General features: G+C 48.6%; 1 protein-coding gene across 2 annotated transcripts in view; it reads right to left on the reverse strand.

The window, feature by feature from the left end:
* Window positions 1–20,880, reverse strand: part of SLC25A13 (solute carrier family 25 member 13) — a 137,209-nt gene that overhangs the window by 67,645 nt on the left and 48,684 nt on the right. The window contains exon 4 of one of the 2 annotated variants that reach the window (XM_040964485.1): window positions 15,812–15,927. The exons of the other annotated variant lie outside the window; for it this stretch is intronic. Coding sequence (XP_040820419.1) covers window positions 15,812–15,927 — 116 coding nt within the window. The remainder of the gene's footprint in view (window positions 1–15,811; window positions 15,928–20,880) is intronic. 2 annotated transcript variants of the gene reach the window in all.

A 20,880-nucleotide genomic window follows, 5' to 3' on the forward strand; every position in this document is an offset into this window, starting at 1 on the left:
CCACCTGCATTAGCAGGGAGCTGGATGGGAAGCGGAGCAGAGGAGACGCTAAAGGGCACCCACACGGGATGTCATGCTCGCACACGATGGCTTAACTGGCTATGCCACAACACAGGCCTAGCATATCTTTTCTTTTGCTTCTATCAGCACTTGAAAATAAAGAAAAAAGGAGAAAGTTCTTTAGCTCAGGAAAGGTTGCCAAAGCTTCTGGCACTTGTTTCTGCTGCTTTCCCCCCAAAATTCCCCACTCCCACCCCCATTAAACCCACAAGGTTTTTATTCCATGCTTTTAAAGTTTCCAGAGACCTTTATGTCTTGCCATGAAGAAGCTGAGTGCCACCATCAGCAGTAGCTCAAGGCTGGGTGTGTGTTTGCCCAGAGGAGGCAATAAAAACCAGAATTATGCTGGGCATAAATTTTATGACAGGTGGCAGAACACCTCAGGCTGGCCCTGAGAAGGACAATAAAATGGAAGTTTTAAAGTGCAACCCTCAATTTCTCTGAGTCTATTTTGTCTTCTCTGTTTCCAGGGGAAAAAGCAGCAAGACCTGGGGGAATAAAGTCAAACGGGAATTGGGATTTCAGAGGGGGTGGGTAGGAGAACAGAGACTCACAAAGGGTCTGCCAGCAGGTCAACAGGCATGAAGCATCGAGATTCTGCTTGATGCATGCGGCTCCTGTGACTTGAGTTAGAATGCTAGGGAGCATCCCAGCTAGAACTGCTCGGGAACTCGCCAGCAGTCAGGGGGTACTATAATGACTCCAGTGTTAGGCACCTGAAAGTCACGGTCAAGAGGGGTTTTCTTCAATGACAAACACAAAACTGAGGGTTGTTGAATCCTGAACGCTTACTACTGCATGCAGTCAGGGCTAACAGAACGCCCCCAGAGCTTCCATCATCCGATCTAGACGAGTAGTTAAGTACTAAGAAGTGATGCCTAAATGATAAAGATGTCACCAAAATTAAAACAACAACCAGGTTTTTGCACCATAAATGAAATTTTTCACTGTTAGAATGTTTTAGAAGCATACTATGTAAGCACAGGTCGCTTTCTGGTTTATACTCGATGGCAAGATTCCTTTTTTCCAAGCATCCTAGTGAAAGCAAAGTTTTAATTCAAAGGGTCACAGACAACATAGCATAGAAGTTGGTACGTGAAACTCACTGTACAATTGATACCTACATGGCTGTAAATATGTGTTTACTCAAAAATCAGTCAGTGACTCTGCCTAAAAAGGGCTTGAGCTAACCAACAATCTTACTGTCCCTGTAATGAAAGTAACTACCACTGGCTGATCACCAGACGTCACAGTAGAATCACAAGCTGTGACCCCCGAGTTCCATATGCTTGGGGCTTTTCCCACACTATTTCTGGAGCTTGTCTCAGTGATGTCCATGCCAGCCCGGAGTGGTTCAGTCTGGTCACTCCACAGTCTGGACCTGTTACCCTAAAGAGAGCTCTCAACTCCCAAATCAGACAATCCTACAGACATATACTAACTGAAAAAGATACAACAATGACATCTCCGTGGAGAATGCAGATACAGGCGTACAATAAACGTGTACCTACATTGTGTCTCTTTCACTTCCAAACAGGATGTCAGCCCCTGACAGCACAGGTCCAACGTTTGTAGGATTCTCCTGCTGTGGCTGGTACTGTGCCAGCGGTGGGGCAATGGCAGATGGGGAGACACTGGGGTCTAAATGAGTCCAAAGCAGGGCAGTGTATACATCGCTGCAGACTCAGCAGTAGCAGCAAGCCTTCAGGTGCTCAGGTCGCCCACCCTGAGATGCCCATCCTGTGCCAATTATTCCTGAACTTTGACCAAGTGCACACAAGTCAGCAGTCTTGCTTACTAAGCCCCCAGCCCACTCTTGGGCTGGTTTAGGTCTGTGGAGGAGCTAAAAACAGCATTTCAAGTAGCACCCCAGTTTTTCCTAATGCAAGAGTCCAGTTCTCACTTAAAAAACAAACAAAAAACAACCCACGGTAACAAATTACACAAAGGTTACAATCACTCATTCATAGATATTTAATTGTTTTGAAACAAGCAAAAAAAAAATGTGAGAAGAAGAGAGGAGTGCAGCAGGAATGGGTCTACAGAAGTCATGAGAGAGGTCATGTGCAGACCCACAAGGTCACGGTGACCACTGGAATGCACGATCCAGGGGATGATACATCAAGGTTCATGAGACAGTGGTCCTGGTGTTGGGCACTGCAACCCTCAGAATGTGGCTCTCGCTATGGGCTTCTCGGCTGTTCTAACTGACATGCTATGCTGGCAGCGCCATTCCTTGGCTAGGCAGCTATCCATTCCCAAAGAGCAGGACTGAAGAGCTATGCACCAACCCTTTGGGAAAAGGAGGACAGTGGGAGATTTGCTCTTCTCTGAGTCTCAGGAGCCATACTTCCAGCACACAATCCCGGCCCGGAGACAGCAGCTCACAGCGAGAGGCAATTCCTGTTCAAGGGAGGAGCCTTCAAAGTTGCTGAAGAGGTAGCAAGTTGGGCTGGGAATGAGCTTCTCCATGAACAGCTACAGCATGAAGAAAGAAAATCAGGGGTTTGGTCGCCGGGCTTTGGACAAAGCCACATGTGCCCCTATAGTACATGGCAGACCCTGCACCAGGCAACTGTACACACTAACAGCACCTGTCGGCAGCAAGGATCATTACTGTAAACCTCCGGGGCTTGCGGATGTGAGGAAATGTTTGCAGTGAGAAGAAGAGCTTCTGTGAGATTTTGCAAAGAGGAGGACAAGAGAGCAAAGGGCCAGAGCTGCGAAGCAGGTGCCACAACTTCCACTAGCGGAAGGACCATGCGCTCACATCTGCTCAGACTGCCAAGCCATCTGCACTGGACAAACCAAAGATACGTAAGAGATGGAAAGAAGGCTGTTGGTAGAGGATATCCACCAATATTTCTATTCATTTTCACACCTAATAAATTCTTTAACAGAAACTAAAATATTAAGCCTCCATTCTCTGGAAAACTAACACATTTTCTCCAAAAATATTTTAAAGGCTCACAAGTCTGAATATTTCACTCTGCTCTAGAAAGTCATTCTAGGGCATCTGACTTTTTGAGATGTTTGGGCTCTTCATCTTCCTGCAGATTCACTCACAGAAACATCCATAAACACAGTCATCATCGTGGTTTCCTGGCGTTTCTCGCCTTGGGAGGCCTTAATTAAAATGTCAATTCAGGTTAATACTCTTCTCTTTCCATAAGGTACAAATAGCATCCTCCTGCCCACTTGTCATGTATTTTTTTCTTTTTTGGAAAGACAAGAGTATAGACAGGATAAGACAGCTAGACAGAGAGGGGTATGTGGATCTTCCAGCCACTGACTCACTTCTGGCCCTAACAGCCAGGTCTGGGCCAGGCTGAAGTCAGGAGAACAGCACTCTAGCCAGGTCTCCCACCTGCTGCCCAGGGCATCTCAAAGCTGTGTCACAGATCATGGATTGTCCTAAAGCATCCACTGGCCAACCATCACTGCTAGTGAGTAAGTCCAGCAAGGCTGAAAGACATGAGATCAGTACATGAAAATCAAGTTTATTTCTACATATTTGAAAGAAGTTACCCTAAAACAAGATGAAGAAAATAATTTTATTTATGATAGCCTACGAAAGATTAAAATGCTTAGGAGAGAATTCAACAAAAAATGTGCAAAATCAATATGCTAAAAGTATAAAATAATGCCAAAATGTGGCCAAGCAGGTTAAGCTGCCATCTGTGATACCAGCATCCCATGTGAGTGTGGGTTTGAGAACCAGATACTCCACTTCCTGTCTAGCTTCCTGTGTGCCTGAGAAAGCAGCAAAGCATAGCCCAAGGGCCTGGGTCCTTGTCCTCCACAGGGAAGACCCGGCTGGAGTTCCAGGATCAAGCCCGGAAAATGAGGCCTTCTGGGTAGTAAACCAGCTGCTGGAAGAGCTCTCTTTGGATCTTCCCTTCTCTGTGACTCTGCCTTGCAGAGAAGTTAGTTATTCTTTCAAGGAAATTATTAAGACCCAAGTAAACAGAAAAGCATCCCAGGTTAGAAGGTTAAATATTATTAAGATTGGCAACAACTTGTCAAAATTCACTTTAAGATGACAACTCTCCCAAAGTGATCCGCTGGTCCCTGTCGATCACGACGCAACTCTGGGCGGGACTCTGCGGGAATTAACACGCTGATCCGAATGTCCACACGAAAACCCAGGGGTCTAAAAAGCCAAAACAATGTTGAAGAACAAAAAACTTGGATTTCTAACCTTCCATAATTACAGTTAGCAAGACATCAGGTGTGGTATGCCAGGGGGCTGACATACAAATTAGCAATCAAGTCAGAATGAGCACCGGTGAAAGTTGGACCTGAGACCCCAAACATAAACGCAAACATTTAGGGTTAAATTTCTACAAAGGTGAAAAGATAACTAAACAGGAAACAACTTACTGTTTTCAACAAACGGAGCTTAGGACAACTGGATATCCACACGTAAGTAAATGGAGCTGGACCCTTACTTCACATCACACGTAAAAACAAGCGAATAACAGCAAATTAACAAGTAAATGTAAGAACTGTAAATAGTTTCACAAGAAAACACAGGCATAATTTTCAGGAAATAAAGCCAACAATATAGTCATAATCTTTGCAATCTTAGATTAAGAAGCAATTTTCTAGATATGACACCAAACACAAATGCAACAAAGGAGAAAAATGGGCAAATTTCATTTTATTGAAATTAAAAACTTTCATATGTATTGGAAGTGAAAAGTGACAGCCCAAGGACTCAAGGTAAATCTTTACAAATCACATCAGAAACTCCAAATACACAAGGAAACCTCACAACTCAATTTAAAAAAGACAATGAATGCAGTTCTTATACAGTAAACACCCTGGGCATACACTGTTCCAAAACGATACAAAAAAGGGTTAGACCCATGTCCAATTTCATTAGCCACCAGGGAGCAGAAAATCCAAGCCACCAGGCGCTCCCAGGCGTCTCCGTGGGACACCTACAGCAGCACAAGGTTATGATGAGTGTTGGTGACAGGTGAGGACAGTAGAATTCTAACGTACTGCTGGTAGGAGTCTGAAATGCTACAGACTCTTTGGAAGTCATCCCAGCATGGATCCGGCATGGTAGCCTAGTGGCTAAAGTCCTCACCTTGCATTAGCCAGCATCCTATATGGGCACTGATTCAGGTCCTGGTTGCTCCAATTCCTATCCAGCTTCCTGCCTGTGGCCTTGGAAAACAGCAAAGGACAGCCCAAAGCCTTGGGACCCTGCATCCATGTGGGAGGCCCAGAAGAGGCTCCTGGCTCCTGGCTTCAGACTGGCTCTGCTCCAGCCAGTGTGGCCACTTGGGGAGTGAATCAGTGGAAGGAAGATCTTCCTCTCGGTCCTCCTCCTCTTTGTATATCTGACTATCCAATAAAAATAAATAAATCTTGAAAAAAAAAAAAAGTCCAGCAGATTCTCAGAAAGTTCACCAGTTAACATGGGACCTTGCAGGGCTATTCTCAAACACACATAATTATGAGAAAAGAAAAACACAAACAGGAACATCACCATCTGGAGTAATATTAGCAATAACCAAAAGGTAGAAATAGCCTGTAGTAAGTAATCATTAGATGACAGATAAATAAAAGGTTAACAAATTCCTACAACTGGAGTAGCATTTATAACAAGGAAAGAGATCAAAATATATGATCCTAATGGGATGCTGGACTGACACTGTCTGTGCCTGCAATGTCGGGGCACAGGGGCACGCTTACATGGGAGACTGATGGAATTGTGACTTCTTATGAAGGACTATACTATTGTAGCAACATGGGGAACATCTGTTTGCGGGGGGGGGGGGTTTGGGAGGAATCCCAGTCTAATACAAAATTGTATCACAAAATCCAAAAATTCAAAATAAAAATATAACAACAAAAAACACACGGTCCTTATAGCCTGTGTGCACCTTGAGGATATTATGCTAAAAGAAAGAGGTCTTACACAACATGGCGGCATTCATATGAAAGGTCCGGATCACATCAATCCACACAGATCGATGTGTTCCTTGGTCTAGAGGGACTAAAGCAAACAGGGACGCGGGCAGGGTGTGACTGCTAAGGCATACAGTGTATGTGACGGACTGTTCAGAGGTAGCAAGGGTTGCACAAACTGTGACTATTCTAAGATGAGCCAATGGATAACCTACCTTTCAATAAACTTGTCCTTTATATAAACAAAAACAAAAACAAAAACAAAACCCTGGCACTGTCAGAGCTTAGGCTCTCACTTCAGCATAACTCTGGGTAAAACTCTTGCCCGACTCTCCAAATCTTTACATTGGGAATAAGGCGCCAAGAGCACCTACTACAATGTGCTACACCACTAGGTACTGGCAGAAAGGATGACACTTCCAAACCTCAAGCTGTGGATGAGAATGATCATCAGTGTACCCAATATTTACTAATGACAGAAAGAGAAGCAGGCTCAGTGTGCTTTGGAACCATCATGGCTGATACACTTCCCCAAAGGCAGTAATTTTCCTCCAAGATTTGAAACCCATCCCTCCCGGAGCACATATACTAGACTCTTGAATGAAAAATGATCAAAAAGTAAGTAATTTTCTATTATGTTTCTTAAAGTATGAAATTAAGAAAGATTAAGAACCTCCTCTCTTTACTTTGAAGATCTTTTAGACACTAGAACTATTTAATTGGCAAATTACTTGCACATGCCATTAAGTGGTTAGACGGGATTTGTTTTTGTACATTCTATGGGCTCTTATCCCTTAACCTCCAGCACACTATAATCTGAAATCATCAAGGTCTTCACTTATGCAAATGTTAACTTTTCTACATTTTTGTTGCCATACAGAATAACTGAATTAATGTACTTTAATTTCTGAAAGATTCACTTTTTGAAGCTGTAAATCAATGAAAATGAGTTTCCCATTAAAATAGAAAAAGATTCATCAGGCTGTATTATTTCAAATGCTAAGCCCTAAGTCTCACTCGCGGATCCTACAAATTCCACTAGCACAATAAACACGAAAAGGCCACTTTGGCCTGGGAGAGTCCTCGTGGAGGCGGCCCAAGAGCAGCAGGTACCACGCTCTGTCCGGTGGGCGCTGAGTGCTCGCGCAAAGCTGTGGTTTTTGCTCTGAGGGAAACAGCATTCCACCCTGCTGATACGGTTAACAGCGGCTTATCTGGCCATCGTCTTTTAAGCAGGGAGCAAGAGACAAATGGTTGAATTCGCCAGTTAAATAACATAATGGAGTAAGTGGAGGCAGCCCCGTCTCCACCGCCATGTGCCCCGATATCAAGGCTGGCGTTGCAAACCCTCTAGACAAGTACCTTTTTATATTAATCACAGTGAAGGGTCTGAAGAGGAAAGAAGTATTCTGGCTACAATTCAGACTTGCTCGGGGAAGTTCTGGGGAGAAATGGTGCCATTGAAATACAATAAGTACAACCAAGTGCTTCACATTAAAATTGAGTTCTCCGTCACTCCCTGGAAACTTCTCTGATTACTATTCTGTACGTGTCATGAAATGGCTGTAAAAATCTTTCAAAGAAACAAGCGTACACAAGTGGTCAACCTGAGCCAAATCTAATTCTCAATTCACATATGTTGGTGTCTATTAAAAGGTAGAAAAATGTAAAACTCTTGTAGGTCTCAACTTAGGGCCGTGGGGCAGCCATGGCTGCAGGTCACAGCAGCTTCTGCAAGGCAGAGTGTCCTCAGGCCAGAACACTGTGAAATGCTTCCTATCGCGCGGGTTGCTCTGTCCTTCCGGCCAGCTACCGCATCCACGCATGAGGGCCATGAACTAGGCCAGCCATGCTCAACTGAAGGAGCCACTGCGTTTTCCGGGACAGTATGTTCAAAACAGGCCCAAGCCCCAGGCTCGAACATTTCTAAGCAGGAGATGTGAGCTGCAGCCAGGCAGCTGACTGCTGTAACAAACACACCAAAACTACCAGCATGCTTCAAAGAAGTTTGTTGGACGATGCAATGAGATGCTTATTTCAGTGTAATAAAGTTTTGAAACCCATGCAACCTTTATGGTAATACATTTTCAAATGAGAATCTGTTCTGTGCTTTGTTGATAAGAATCCCCCCCTTCTAAAAGCCTATAGAGGAATCCTCAAGGTTAACATGAAATTCAAGTTACCATCACGCCTGCTGACTCACAGCAATGACCGAAGCCACAGCAGGGCAGACACCTGCCCTGTTGATCACCCAGCACGTGCATTAATGAGCAGAAAGCCGAGAGGCCAACGGAGAAGCTTTCCATCCAGCCCCTGGAGAACGTATTCCCAGGCAGGGAGAATAAACCTTAGCAGTCTTTCCTGACTTCAAAAGCAGCTCGGCTGGAGGGGTACTGGGAGTACTGGGAGGCACACAGCAGACTGGTCATTCTCCAGGCGCCTGAGCTTGCGTTCAGCATCCGTCGTGTTAACCTGCATCACTGCGGCAGAACTCAACCCCGAAGTCCAAAGCTTTCAAATGTGTCCACAGTACACAGAGACCCAATCCACTCTCCAAGTGCAAGTGTAAGATCTTTCTTGTTTCAAAAACTAACTTCCCAAGCCAGTTTCCTTAGACGGATGTTATCAAAAATAATTTTCTTGCGAAAGCATTAACATACATTTAACCCTCCTTAAAGGCAGCGAGAGCAGGTGTACTACAAATGTACACCCACAGTGATCCCATATTAGTATAGAACTGTTTTATTTCAATTAAAATGTCTAACTATCCACCCCCAACATACACCTAAACTGTAATTTTCTCGGAGAACTTCCAATGTGCTCTTGATTTTGTTTCCTTTATCAACCTATCAGAGCGAAAACTGCCTTGAAACTGTTGGAAGAAATCAGTCATTAGCAGCAAGATTACAGCAAATTTTCCAATTTAGAAAAACTGTATTTTTATCTCTATCTTACACTGAAAGAATAATGGTGTAATTTGACTATTTTTAAATGAGCAGTGCAGTTTAAAATAGTCAACTCTTTCCAGGCAAGGCTCTGGACTGGAAGCTCTGCTCTCCGTGCCTTCTTCCCTCTTGACAAGTTCTCTGAGACACACACACAACACACACAACATACAACACAGAGCATGCAGGCACTCAGGTGCACAGAAAAGCAAGAGGCCCCCCCACTCCGACCCGGCTCCCCAGCCAGCGTCTCCCCCCACAGCAGTAATCCACGGAGCAGTTAACCTCCGGGCAGTGCTTAACTAAGGAGTGCCACGCTGCGGCTTACTCTCCAATTGACGTTCTCCCACCTTCTCAACAGGCCTACCTCTTCCCCCCCCCCTTCTATTTTTAAAGTGGAGTGATGAAGTAGCAAAAAGTACAATGTTTTAGCCATTTGAGCATGGACGATTCTGAAATTATCCCACCAACTGGAAGTGCTCTCTGATACCACTATCTTTCAAAATTGAAGCCATTATGGTCAATCGTGCAAATCCGTATTTAGCTTTTCGTAAATAGGGGATTTTTGACCCAATGAACTGGAACAGCTTTTGAACGGTCTCTGGGATCTCTGACAAGATACTCAGGACCAGCACTCAGCTCCTACCAACATCATCGGCTTGCAAAACTCACACTGCTTTTATTCGGAATTCTTGGAAGTGACCAGGGAGCAAGGGAGTGTGCATAGCGCCCGTGGACGTGGGCCTCCCCCACTTCCCACTGCCAATAAAGTCTACTGTAGCCAAAAGTTTCTCTCATTGAAATAACATCTTAATCGGAGTCAACATTAACAAAGAAAAACCTTTCCACAAACAGCACCCTGCTCCATGTCTGCTGCTTCCTGTCCCTGCATCTCTGCAGAGATGGGGACGCTCCATGCGGTTGGGCTGCTCACAGCTCACATTCTCCTGCTGCTCAACTCTGCCATTTGGTCTGAGTTCTCCACAAGCGCTCCCTTCCACATTTCTAACACTCCCCATTATCCCCACCCTGCACCTCGGGGCAGGACTGGGTGGTGACCCCGCATTCCCACCTGCCATCCAACCCACATAGGGCACACCCGTTCCACAACCATCACAGTACGAATTCCTGGACACGGTCTGACCAGGGAACCAGGAAGTTTCTCTACAAGCACTGCCGTCTGGATTAGAGGGCAGACTAGCTGAGAAGGAAGCTCTTGGAACTGGGAATTACTCGCTTAGAAATTACCACAGTGGGCCCAGCACAACAGCCTAGTGGCTAGTCCTTGCCTCGCATGCACCAGGATCCCTTGTGGGCACTAGCCCTAATCCTGGCGACCCCACTTCCCATCTAGCTCCCTTCATGTGGCCTGAGAAAGCAGTGGAGGATGGGCCAAAGCCTTGGCACCCTGTACCCTAGTGGGAGACCCAAAAGAAGCTCCTTGCTCCTGGCTTTGGATCGGCTCAGCTCCAGCTGTTGCAGCCAGTGGATGGAAGATCTTTTTCTGTCTCTCCTTTTCTGTAAATCTGCATTTCCAATAAAAATAAATAAACCTTTTTTTAAAAGATGGGATTACCACAGTTCTCTGTGGGCCATGTTGGGTGTGGCCCCCACAGGAGGAAGATCCCATCCAAAGAGGTTTGCTGGATGGTAGTTTTTAATAAACTAAACGTTCTGGGCGTTATTGATTCTTTCGCAGGCCAGCCCGCTGGCCATAACATTTTTTAATGGTATTTACTTACGCATTTTACTTGGAAGACAGAAGAGGGGCAGAGGGAAATTATATCTCCCATTCACTGAATCACTTCCCAAATGCTGGCAAGTGCCAGGACCGGCCAGGCTCAAGTCAGGAGCTAGCAACTCGACCCATGTGTCCCCATGTGTGCAGAAGATACACAAGTACTGGGACATGACTTGCTGCCTTGCGGGAAGCACTTCAGCAGGAAGCTGGACTCAGCCCAGAGCTGCGGCTCAGACCACGGCTCTGGGAAAGGGTTGTGTGTGTCCTGTCGTACGTTCTACCCGCTGCTCCAAATACCCACTCCACACAGCATTTACTCGTATTAAGAGGTGTCACGACACTGCAGCTTTGCACAGTGACGAGCAAAGGGCACAAAGGCTATTGTAGCTTAGTGTAGCTGTTGTTGTTAAGTCAAAGGGCAAGACTAGACCCCAGGCCACGCACAGCTGCAGTGGCGGCCAGGCAGGTCTCCGGGGACCAGGACACACACACGCTGCCCTCATTCGCAGCTTCAGCTCTCTTCCAGATGCCTTGTTAGCCAGCCAACCCAACGGCTCCTTCTATGCTTTGGGATTTATGAGTTCCTTTCTATAATGGCTCTCGGTGAGTTTCCTCCAATTCGGCTCTGGCTGTACAGTGACCTGTTGCATAGTTTACTTCACGCACCCAAACCAGCAGGCATCCAAACACTCACACCACAAGGCACACACACTGCTCGGCAATCAATGGTTTTGATCACAATACTGGAATCATCTTACGTAGATACATTCCCACTGGCTCGGCTGCCCCTCTATATACGGCTGCCCCTCCCTTTGGCAGATCACCGACTCCTCTGAGATTCACTAAAAGCTGCACTGTTTCTCCCCAAAATAAAAACGAACATTTAGACAAAAAGACAAAATATAAGACTACTTAAAAAAATTCACAAGAAAATACTATTAAAAGATGACTATCTTGGAACAGAACATTTTGAAACGCATGCAATCTTCATTTTCCTAAACTTGTTGTTGTTGTTAAAAATGTATTTATTTACAAGAAGGAGTAACAGACAGAGAGGAAGAAATCTTCCACCTGCTGGTGTACGCTCCAAATATCCACAATAACCAGGTGAGGACCAGGCCAAACCGGGAATTTTGTCCTGCTGTCCCACATGGGTGACAGGACCCAAGCATCTGGACCATTTTTCACTGTCTCTCCAGGTGCAGCAGCAGGCAGCTGGGGTGGAAAGGTGCAGCTGGGACTCAAACTGGTTCCCTGACACGGGATGCTGGCAACACATGCAGAGGCTTAACCCCCTGCACCACATGCTGCCTCATCTGAACTTGTGGAATACCCACATATGACCGTGTCACCAACAACTGTGACCACTCACAGACTCTGACACTTATCCAGGGTCCCCAGAGGGAGAGCTCCTATCTTTGAGACTGACTTAAAGCTGTACACCAGCCCTGGCAGCCAGGGTCATCACTCTCAGTAAGATCTGCATGATGAAACAGACATGTCACTTTTTTTTTTTTTGCAATGAAAACAACAAAGAAGTAAAAGTTACGGAAAAACATGCAACGGTGTCATAGAATACAAACTTCAGACTTGGGGGCTGGTACCGGGGTACCGCATGCCAAGCCATAGTTTGTGAGGTCGGCATGCCGTAGGATCTCTGGTTCAAGCCCTGGCTCTTCCATTTCCAACCCAGCCCCCTGCAAATGTACCTGGGAAAGCATCAGAAAATGGCGCCCTGGCTGGGCGGGCAGATGGGCGTTCAGGCTCCCGGCTTTGGCCAGCCCAGACTGCTGTGGCCACTTAGGGAGCGACTCGGCAGACGAAGGTCTGTCTTGCCCTGACTCCCTCTATAACCCTGCCTTTCTAATAAATGAAACAGCTCATGGTTTCTATCATGTAAGTATTTAACCTAAAGGAGTTCTTGCTGTGAACAGAACACACTGAATCTTCCAGGGCTTCAGTTTTGACAAGACAAAGGTTTCATGTCCTCTACTCAACTGAGCTAGGCTGTTACCATCACCTGCAAGGGTAACAACCAAGGACCCCTAAGAAACACAAATCACTGGCTTAAATGATCGTGATAAAAAAGATTGCTGGAGCAGGGTCCAAATGATTTTAGATGAATGGTTTCATTAAACACATCTCCCCCCCCAACCATACCCGCCCCCCCATAGCACCCACTCTCTCTTTCTCTCTCTTTCTCTGTTAAAACCTCCACAGGACACACCTTGCTCCCCCAGTACCATTTAAGAAGCAGGGCAAATAAAAGTATCCGGAAACTTCCCTGCCGGAAGCACTCAGACAGCACTCAAGGCCCGCAGAGCCCAGCCTCCAGCTTCTGCTGGCACAAGCACCAGCCCGCTGCCTACAGCTACTGCGCATGCTGAAAACGACGACACACGCTTGCAGACCTGGCTAAGCTCCTCTCCGGCCAACACGCAGCTGCCTCTTCCTGGCATCACTTGCTCCTACTCCTGTCCCTCGGGAGAAGCCACGGGGACTCTTGACAGCCCCTCCCGCCAGTGAACACCTCCAGTTCCAGCCCTGAGGTCGGGGCTCCGCCCAGGGGCACTCGCCTCCTTTACTTCCCCAGTGGCCAGTGTACTTTCTTTTTGAGAAGTACAGTCTGGGGGAAAGCATGGTTTCATTTTCTTTATTCTTTTATTTGAAAGGAAGAGATAGAGATATCTCCATTGGCTGGTTCACTCCTCAAATGCCTGTAATGGCTGGAGCTGAGCCAATTCAAAGACAGGAACAAGAGCTTCTTCCAGATCTCCCACATGGGTGCAGGGACCCAAGCGCTTGGGCCCTGCTCCGTTACATTCTCAGGTACATTAACAGGGACTTGCATTGTAAATGGAGCGGCCAGGACTTACACTGACACCCTTATGGGAGCTTGTACCACAGAGGCTTAAAGCTGCTATGCCCCAGGCCAGCCCATCTCCTCACCTCTCTTAAGTGGACCCTCTGTGATGGAGCCCCTTGACGCCCCACCTGCTCCTGGAGTGGAGCCATCGCTCTACCCACTTGGCTGCCGTGCAGGCTCCCTTCCACTCACAATACTGCTTGCATCACCTGCATTTTCACAAGTGGCTTGGATGTCTGTAACCGTGACAATGTCCCCAGGGTATGGAGCGCTCTAATCCAGGTACTGTTCGTCCTTGTGATCTTGTGATTACGTTCCCCATGGCACAATAAAGTCCAGCAGGCTAGTGCACTTGCTTACTGCTCTGTGCTTCTTCATGAGACACATCACATCCTCCTAGCGCCTGGTACAGACGGGGACCCTCCAGGTGACTGACACCTGCCTGGCTTAGGACGTGCTCACCCCACTGAGCCCAAGCAGAATGACCACCAGGGGGCGCAGTGAGGCATCATGAGTAGCAATCTGGGGAAGTAGGCGGCTGACCAGTCTCCACCATGGCATCCCCGCCTCCCAGGCCACTCCAGATATGAGAGATGACCATCAGAACAGCATGGCCACCCTGGGCTCCAAGGGGTAAACTTGTGAGTCATATACCAAGTGTATAGACTAATAAGCTCCAAACCAGGGCTGCTGGCCTTCAAAGCCACACATCAGGAGTACAGCAGGAGCAGGAGTGACTCTGCGGTCCACTTCTTTCCCTCTGACCACTCAGCATTCTGCAGGGAGGGGCCAAGCCAAAGGATGCGCTCTTGGGAACAGCACCAGTGAACCCCCCCAGACGGCATTGCCACCCAGGCCTCCACCACCTCCTGCAAAGATGGCCAAGGCACCTCCCCCATTAGCTACCCCTTCCGGGGCCCCGCACAGCACCAGACCACCCTCCACACCCCACCCATGTGACCTGCCTCACATCACCCACCCCCAGTGCGCCCAGATGACATGAGCTTGATGCGGATAACGGCACCTGGGTCTACACACTTTGTAAAAACTCATCAAGATGCGCACTGATGATCTGAGTATTCCTCTACGTGTTTCCTGTACTTCAATAAAGCATACTTTAAAAATGTAAAGGCAAGCAAAAATATCACAATCATCTAACTTGGGCTAAAAATACAACTGAGGAGTAAGACACTGCTTAGGACACCTGCCTGCCACACTGGAACGCCTGCTCTGAGTCACGGCCCTGTCTCCTAACGCGCCACCCTGGCAGGCTCAATGACTTGGCTCCCCGCCACCTGAGTGGGAGACCCACACTGCGCATCCAGCTCCTGGCTTCTGCCTGCCTCGGTGCTAGCCACTGCGGACGTGTGCGGAACAAACCAATGCATAAGAGAACGATCTTGATCATCTTCCTCTTTAAGCTGTCTCTCAATTTCAAGTAAAGCAAAATAAGCTTTAATTGTAAATGCAAGTGAAAACTTTTGGAAGGACATAGGTTTTGCTTTTTCTTCCTCTACCACACAGGTTCACAAGTTACTAAGTAGAGTTTATCACTTGCAGCAGCATCCTGTCCTCCCCATTGATACCCACAAATCTTACAGTGAATACCAATGTAAGAACAGGTGGCAAAAACAAGGACATGGAAGGACAAAGGAAATAGAAGGATGCAATGAGCTAGCTATCAAAAGAACAAAATTGGTCTCATCAAGATCTCTTCCTCGCAGCAACTACAGGGAGTGGTGCAGCCAGGACAGCACGGCCAGCGTAAACCAAACCTCAGAGAAAACAGGACACAGTGTCGCCGACAGGCGACATGAGGCAACATGGCCTTCAGTGCAGCTGATTTTTGTCTGGTGTCCCTCAGAAGTGGAGCTGGACATGCAGACTTATTGACAAACGTGGGCTTGGGATGTACCAAGCCACAGCGCCCTGTTTTCAAGCACAGTCTCCCTGGAAACAGGTTAGTCACGTCTTCATGTATTACCGGAGGGAGCACACGGCGCTTACATCCCTCAGCTGTGTGACAATGCTCGCATCACACCCTCCTGACCTTACAACTCCGTCAGAGCAAGACACCTCCAGGGCCAGCAAGTGAGCTATTTCCCCACAGGAAGCAGAATGGAGTGCTTAGCCACCCAGGCATCCCTGCTAACAGGTGATGTTGACATCATCAGAAACATTCAGGGTCTCTATCCAGCCGCTCGCAGCCGCCACCAGCAGGTGCGCCCACATGTCCGTGCACCTGTGCGCCATGCACACAGCCCTGCCTCTTACCGAATGTAACTTCTCCTTTGCCAGCCTTGTCAAACAGCTGAAAGGCCACCATGAACAAAGCATCCGGGGCACACAGGACAGACTCAAACGCCACAAATTCTTGAAAGGATATTAATCTGCAACACAAAACAAACACAAAGCATGAAGTCAGGTGCCCGTGCAAAACAAAAACACAAAGGGGACACCCACCGAAGGAAAAGGATAAAATGCCGTCGTCAGCAAGGAAAAATTCAAAGCTGAAACCATCTGTCGTTGGCACAGGCCTCAGACCTCAATCTCCCATAGGCATGTGATTGGCTTCCATAATTAAAGCTTAGATACTTTAGATCAACAAGTGATGTCCCAGCAGTGAAACAAAACCGCTTTGGTGCTCCTCAACATCCTTCCAGCATCATGTGCAAATGGGCCACAGATATTCATTCACAGCGAGAGCTACTGATCACGTGTCAAGTGAGCCAGGCTATCATGGGAAAGAGGAAACAGACCACACAGGAGACGTGGTCCCGAGCTGCTGCTTCCAGACAGCTCAGGCCGTGAGCGCCGGCTGAGAAATCACACCCCACGGGAGAAGTGTGTGCTACAGCGAGGAGCGCTATGATGGCAGAATTACAGGAGAAAAGCAAGCACGGCTTTATAACACAAAGGGAGCTTGAGCTGAACTTCCAAAGTGAGGAGCATCCAGGTGCTTAGCAATGCCTGTGGATGGGAAGGCACTTCGGCAGTAAAGTGGGTGCAAGAAAACTACGGGTGGCAGTCCAAGTGAAACTGCGGGCAGGTGGAAGGCATGGGAGGGGCCTGTGAAGGCCAGCTAGCAACCCAGGAATCAGAGATGACCCTGGAAAAAAACAGCACCTGAGGACTCCTGGGGACCGTCACACATGACTACGGCTGTGACTCAAGAGGAGCCAGGCAGGCCTGAGGCTCTGCTTCACCACGTCAACAGGGCCATAACACCGTGCTCCCTGCTGAGCGGCACACACTGCAACCGTGTGATGACCTTAACACGCTGGACAATGGGTGTTTTCCTACAAACAACTTGTGGCACAGTTAGCTACTTGTGTCGACTTCTAGAAAGAGCACGGTTGTTACACAAAGTGTTTCCCAGCTAGCCTAGCTGTTTGGTGACTGCAAAAACACCTCACAGGAAATGAAGGCTCTTGAGGCGCACAATACATTGTCTCCAGGACACACACATCCTCCCTGGCATGCGCAAACACTCGGGAATAGGGCCCTTTGTCCTCCACTGCTGTCTTTCTCACTTGAGATGATGTACCACAAAGCAAGAGCAGGGCAGGGTTGCAATCAGGAGACCAACGTTCTTGCTTCCACTCCAGGTGTAGGAGGGCGGGGCTGGGCACGTGCACAGGAAGCCCCCAGGACTGCAGGGTGGAGCGTGTACTCTGCAGGACAGAAAGGCTGCCAAGTGCAAAGGGATGCTTTTCCACCTGGAAGAGCTAGGAAAGGCTTCGCTGCTGAGGCATCGCAAGGGCAGCTTTTAGTGCTGGATGGGGCATGAAGATCATCTTCTTCAACATGCAGGCTTTTCATCCACAGAACATGAGAGAAGCGAAACCACTGGCCTAAAGTCCGGGTCTCCTGCTGTCCACCAGACAGGTGTGGGAAGAGGGAGGTGAGCAGGCAAATGCCTTGCCTACCTAGATGCTGAGGGGATAGATTCGGAATAGGGAGAGTGAGACTATTGCAATATCTAGGGGAATACTGGAGGGAGCCTCTTCCATTCTCCTCCCCCTCCCCCCACCGGCTTCCCCCATCCCCCTGCCATCCTGCCCTAGACCTCGAACTCCTGCCTGTGGTCTGATGAGTAGGCATGCTTGGAGCAGTTACAGCAAGCAGGTGCCTCCCCTAGGCCCTCACTGGCGGAGCACCAAGTTACAGAGCTGCTTTCTCCTTCCCTCTCTGGACTTCAATTTCCACTTGATAGTTCGCTACTCCCCAACACCCTGTTTGTCTAACAGGTTTTGCTACATCTACAAGCCACTCAACAGTAACTCCATTCTACCTGGAAAACGGACACCCAGATGTTTTCTTACAAATCCTTCCTCCTTTTTTTATATCTTCTGGTCCCATTTCCACTCAACTTTTGTTCCCAAATTGCTATCTTCCATTTTCTAAAGTGTCCTGAGAGCCAGCCGTAAAGAAAGTGGTCCTTAGTTCCAACACTCTAAAATCCTGCCTAGCTCGCCTCTTGTTTTCCCAGGCCATCGGACCAGTGCTCCTGAGTTGGCCAGCCAGGTCCCCCTGTAAGGTACCCTGGGGACATTGGATGGCCACAGGCAGACATCTCTTTGACAGCCTCCAGCAGGGCAAGGGATTCCCAGGGCGGGGCTGGAATGCTTCCTGGTCACTAGTAAAGCTCTTTTAGAGGACTCACACAGACCCTCCAATGGGTCATCCCTCCAACCCTTTTTGTCCCAGGGTTTCTTTTGCCCATCCTCAGGGCAGCTGTGACTGTCCTCAACCTTCCATCTCTCCTGGCCCCTAAACAGGATCTTCATGACAGACCTGGGCCCTAAGAAGTGGTCTGTTCATTCGCTAGTCCCAGAAGACCCTGTGGTTTGTTTCCTTTTGGAGATTTCTCACCTCAGTTCTGGTCAAGGGAGCATTTACAGATCCCATTCCCCTCAGCCTCCTGCAACTCCTCCAAGACGGTCAAGTTTCCTACGTCCTCCCTACACGTCTCTGATTCCTTCCCGAAATCAGCAGAAGGACCAGAGCACTGTATCTCAACTTCTCCTGTCCCCTGGGCCCTGCTTTCCTTGCTCGTGCTTCTTCCGGCCCTTACAGTTTCCTGTCCTCCACCCCGAGGGGCACAGGGCTGGCACACAGAACGGGGGTTGCCAAGGCTGAACACTGGGCCCTCCTCCCCATTTTTAGGGGAACACAGGGGTCAACTCCTCCAACTGCAAAGAGCCGGGTCTCTTTCTCATCACAGCAGGGGTTTTGTCATTCATGTAGAAAATGAGAGCCTGACACACCCCATATTTATCTCTTCCAAACTTGAGTCAGATGGTGAGAGCTCAGGAATGGGGTTTTTATGCTAAATAAAATGGCAATGCTATTCATCTTTTCGCTTTTGCTTCTGGCCCAAGAGGAATACTTTCCCTCCCACCCCACCCTACCTGACCTCCCCCCACCCCGCTGCCTCACCCCAGGCCGAGAATTCTCAGGTCTGATGAGCTGGCAAACCTGCAGCAGTTGTAGCAAGCAATTTAGATGCCAGGCCTACTGGTGCCTCCTCAGTTCTTCGTTTGCCGAGTACTGTGGGGTATAATCATCCCAGATATACCACCTAAGTTACAAAATTACCTTGCCCCTTGCTTTTCTGAACTCTTGAGTTAGAGACTCCAGAACATCCTGTTTTGAATTCTGCTACATCTGCAAGTCAGCTCACACAGGAGATCATGAGGACCGCACGTAGAGCAGGCCACCTGAGTGGGACCTCAAGGGCCCAGCCACATTGCACCAACGTGTGAGCATTCAGAAACCACTCAGGGCTTTCAGATTCACAAACGCCAGTCTCATCCAAGGCGGGAGATGAATTGGAAAGAGGAAAGGTGAGACGAGAGGGTAGGGAAACATAGGCCTAAACCATGGTGGGCACCCTAGGACTGAACATGGACTGGAGGCTGGACGGGGCAGGTGTAGCCGAGATGATGGCACTGGGGGAGGAGCAGCGTGCCGAGGCTGAGGACAAGCCGGGGCCAGATGTTCCCGAGGGCTATGGCAAGACCATCACCAAAGATGACAAGGGGCGGGATGAGAACGTGTGAGAGCATGTGATCAACTCTGATCCCGCTAGATCCAGGGCATCAAGGGACACCACAGTGTAGTGTCCGCCAGAAGCTCAGGGAGCCCGAGTGGGACTCAGGAGGGACCCGTCGGGGCTGGCTTACTGGACACAGGTCACTGCACATGGTGAGGTCCTGCAGGGACAAGGTAGGCACCTGAAAGCAGAGTCTTTCTCCGGGAAGTGGGTATGGACATAACCGTGTACATGGCACTTGATTAGAACAACTCAGGAGGTAAACGTGGAAGTCAAGACAGGACATGCAGGCCAGGCAGTTTTCAAAGAAACTTGCTGAGGGACTGGCCCTGCGACGGGGCTACCTGCCCCGCACCCAGCTCCCAGCTAAGGCACCTGAGCAGGCAGCAGGAGTTTCCTCTCACCCAGGCAGGAAGCCAGCAGACTCCCTCGCTCCTGGCTTGGGCCATCTGGCGAGGGAAACAACGGAGGAAGATCTATTATGCCTCTGTTGTGTCTCCCTTTGCAATTCCGCATTTCAAATTAATAAATCATCTCAAAAGATAAAAACTGCTTCCTCCTTTTAAAGCAGAGAAGGCTTACTTCACAGCTAGGAATGGAGTCCAGTGACACGTGGCATTTTCCTTTGGGAAATACGGTGTCCAGTGATTTAGGGACATGCCAGGACGTGGCAGAGTTAGGTTCTGCCTCTGCTTGCTGGGAAGTGCAGGCCCAAGTGCAGCAAGTGCAGGCCCAAGCACCTGCCCAGCATACACCTGGGAGATCCAGATCAAGACCCCAGTGCCTTAGCTCAGCCCCAGCCAGCCCCAGTGCCTTAGCGCAGCCCCAGCCAGCCCAGGACACTGCAGCTTTCTGGGGTGTGAAGCAGCCTGCTGTGCAGGCCCCAGAGCTGCGCTTGTTCCACATACCTGCGGCCATGCTGTGCTGCGCGGTGCAGCCCCCCAGGAAAGAAGCACTTGTGAACTCACTTCTACACAAAGGGGACCACCATGCAAGAGCGGCAATCTGCTGCAATTTCAGGATCTGGACACAAGCCTGACATACAGCAAGAGAGGCCCCTCCTTCTCTGGGCATGGCCCAGGAAACAAGGAGAGGCACTTGCGTGTGGGGTCGGGGTGGGAGCAGACCCTGTCCTGGCACCGCCAGTGTGCTTCCATGAGGGCAACTGGCTGTGGCATCTCAGGCATGTTACCGATAGCAAAGAAGTGTGTAATTTGGTAATCCTGTTAGATACAAGCATTACACATCTACGTAGGAGGTATACGGATGAACCGTGAAATCACAA

Source organism: Ochotona curzoniae, unplaced genomic scaffold (genome assembly GCF_017591425.1).
Source record: "Ochotona curzoniae isolate NIBS_2020 unplaced genomic scaffold, NIBS_Ocur_1.0 scaffold_3835, whole genome shotgun sequence".
Classification (NCBI taxonomy): domain Eukaryota; kingdom Metazoa; phylum Chordata; class Mammalia; order Lagomorpha; family Ochotonidae; genus Ochotona; species Ochotona curzoniae.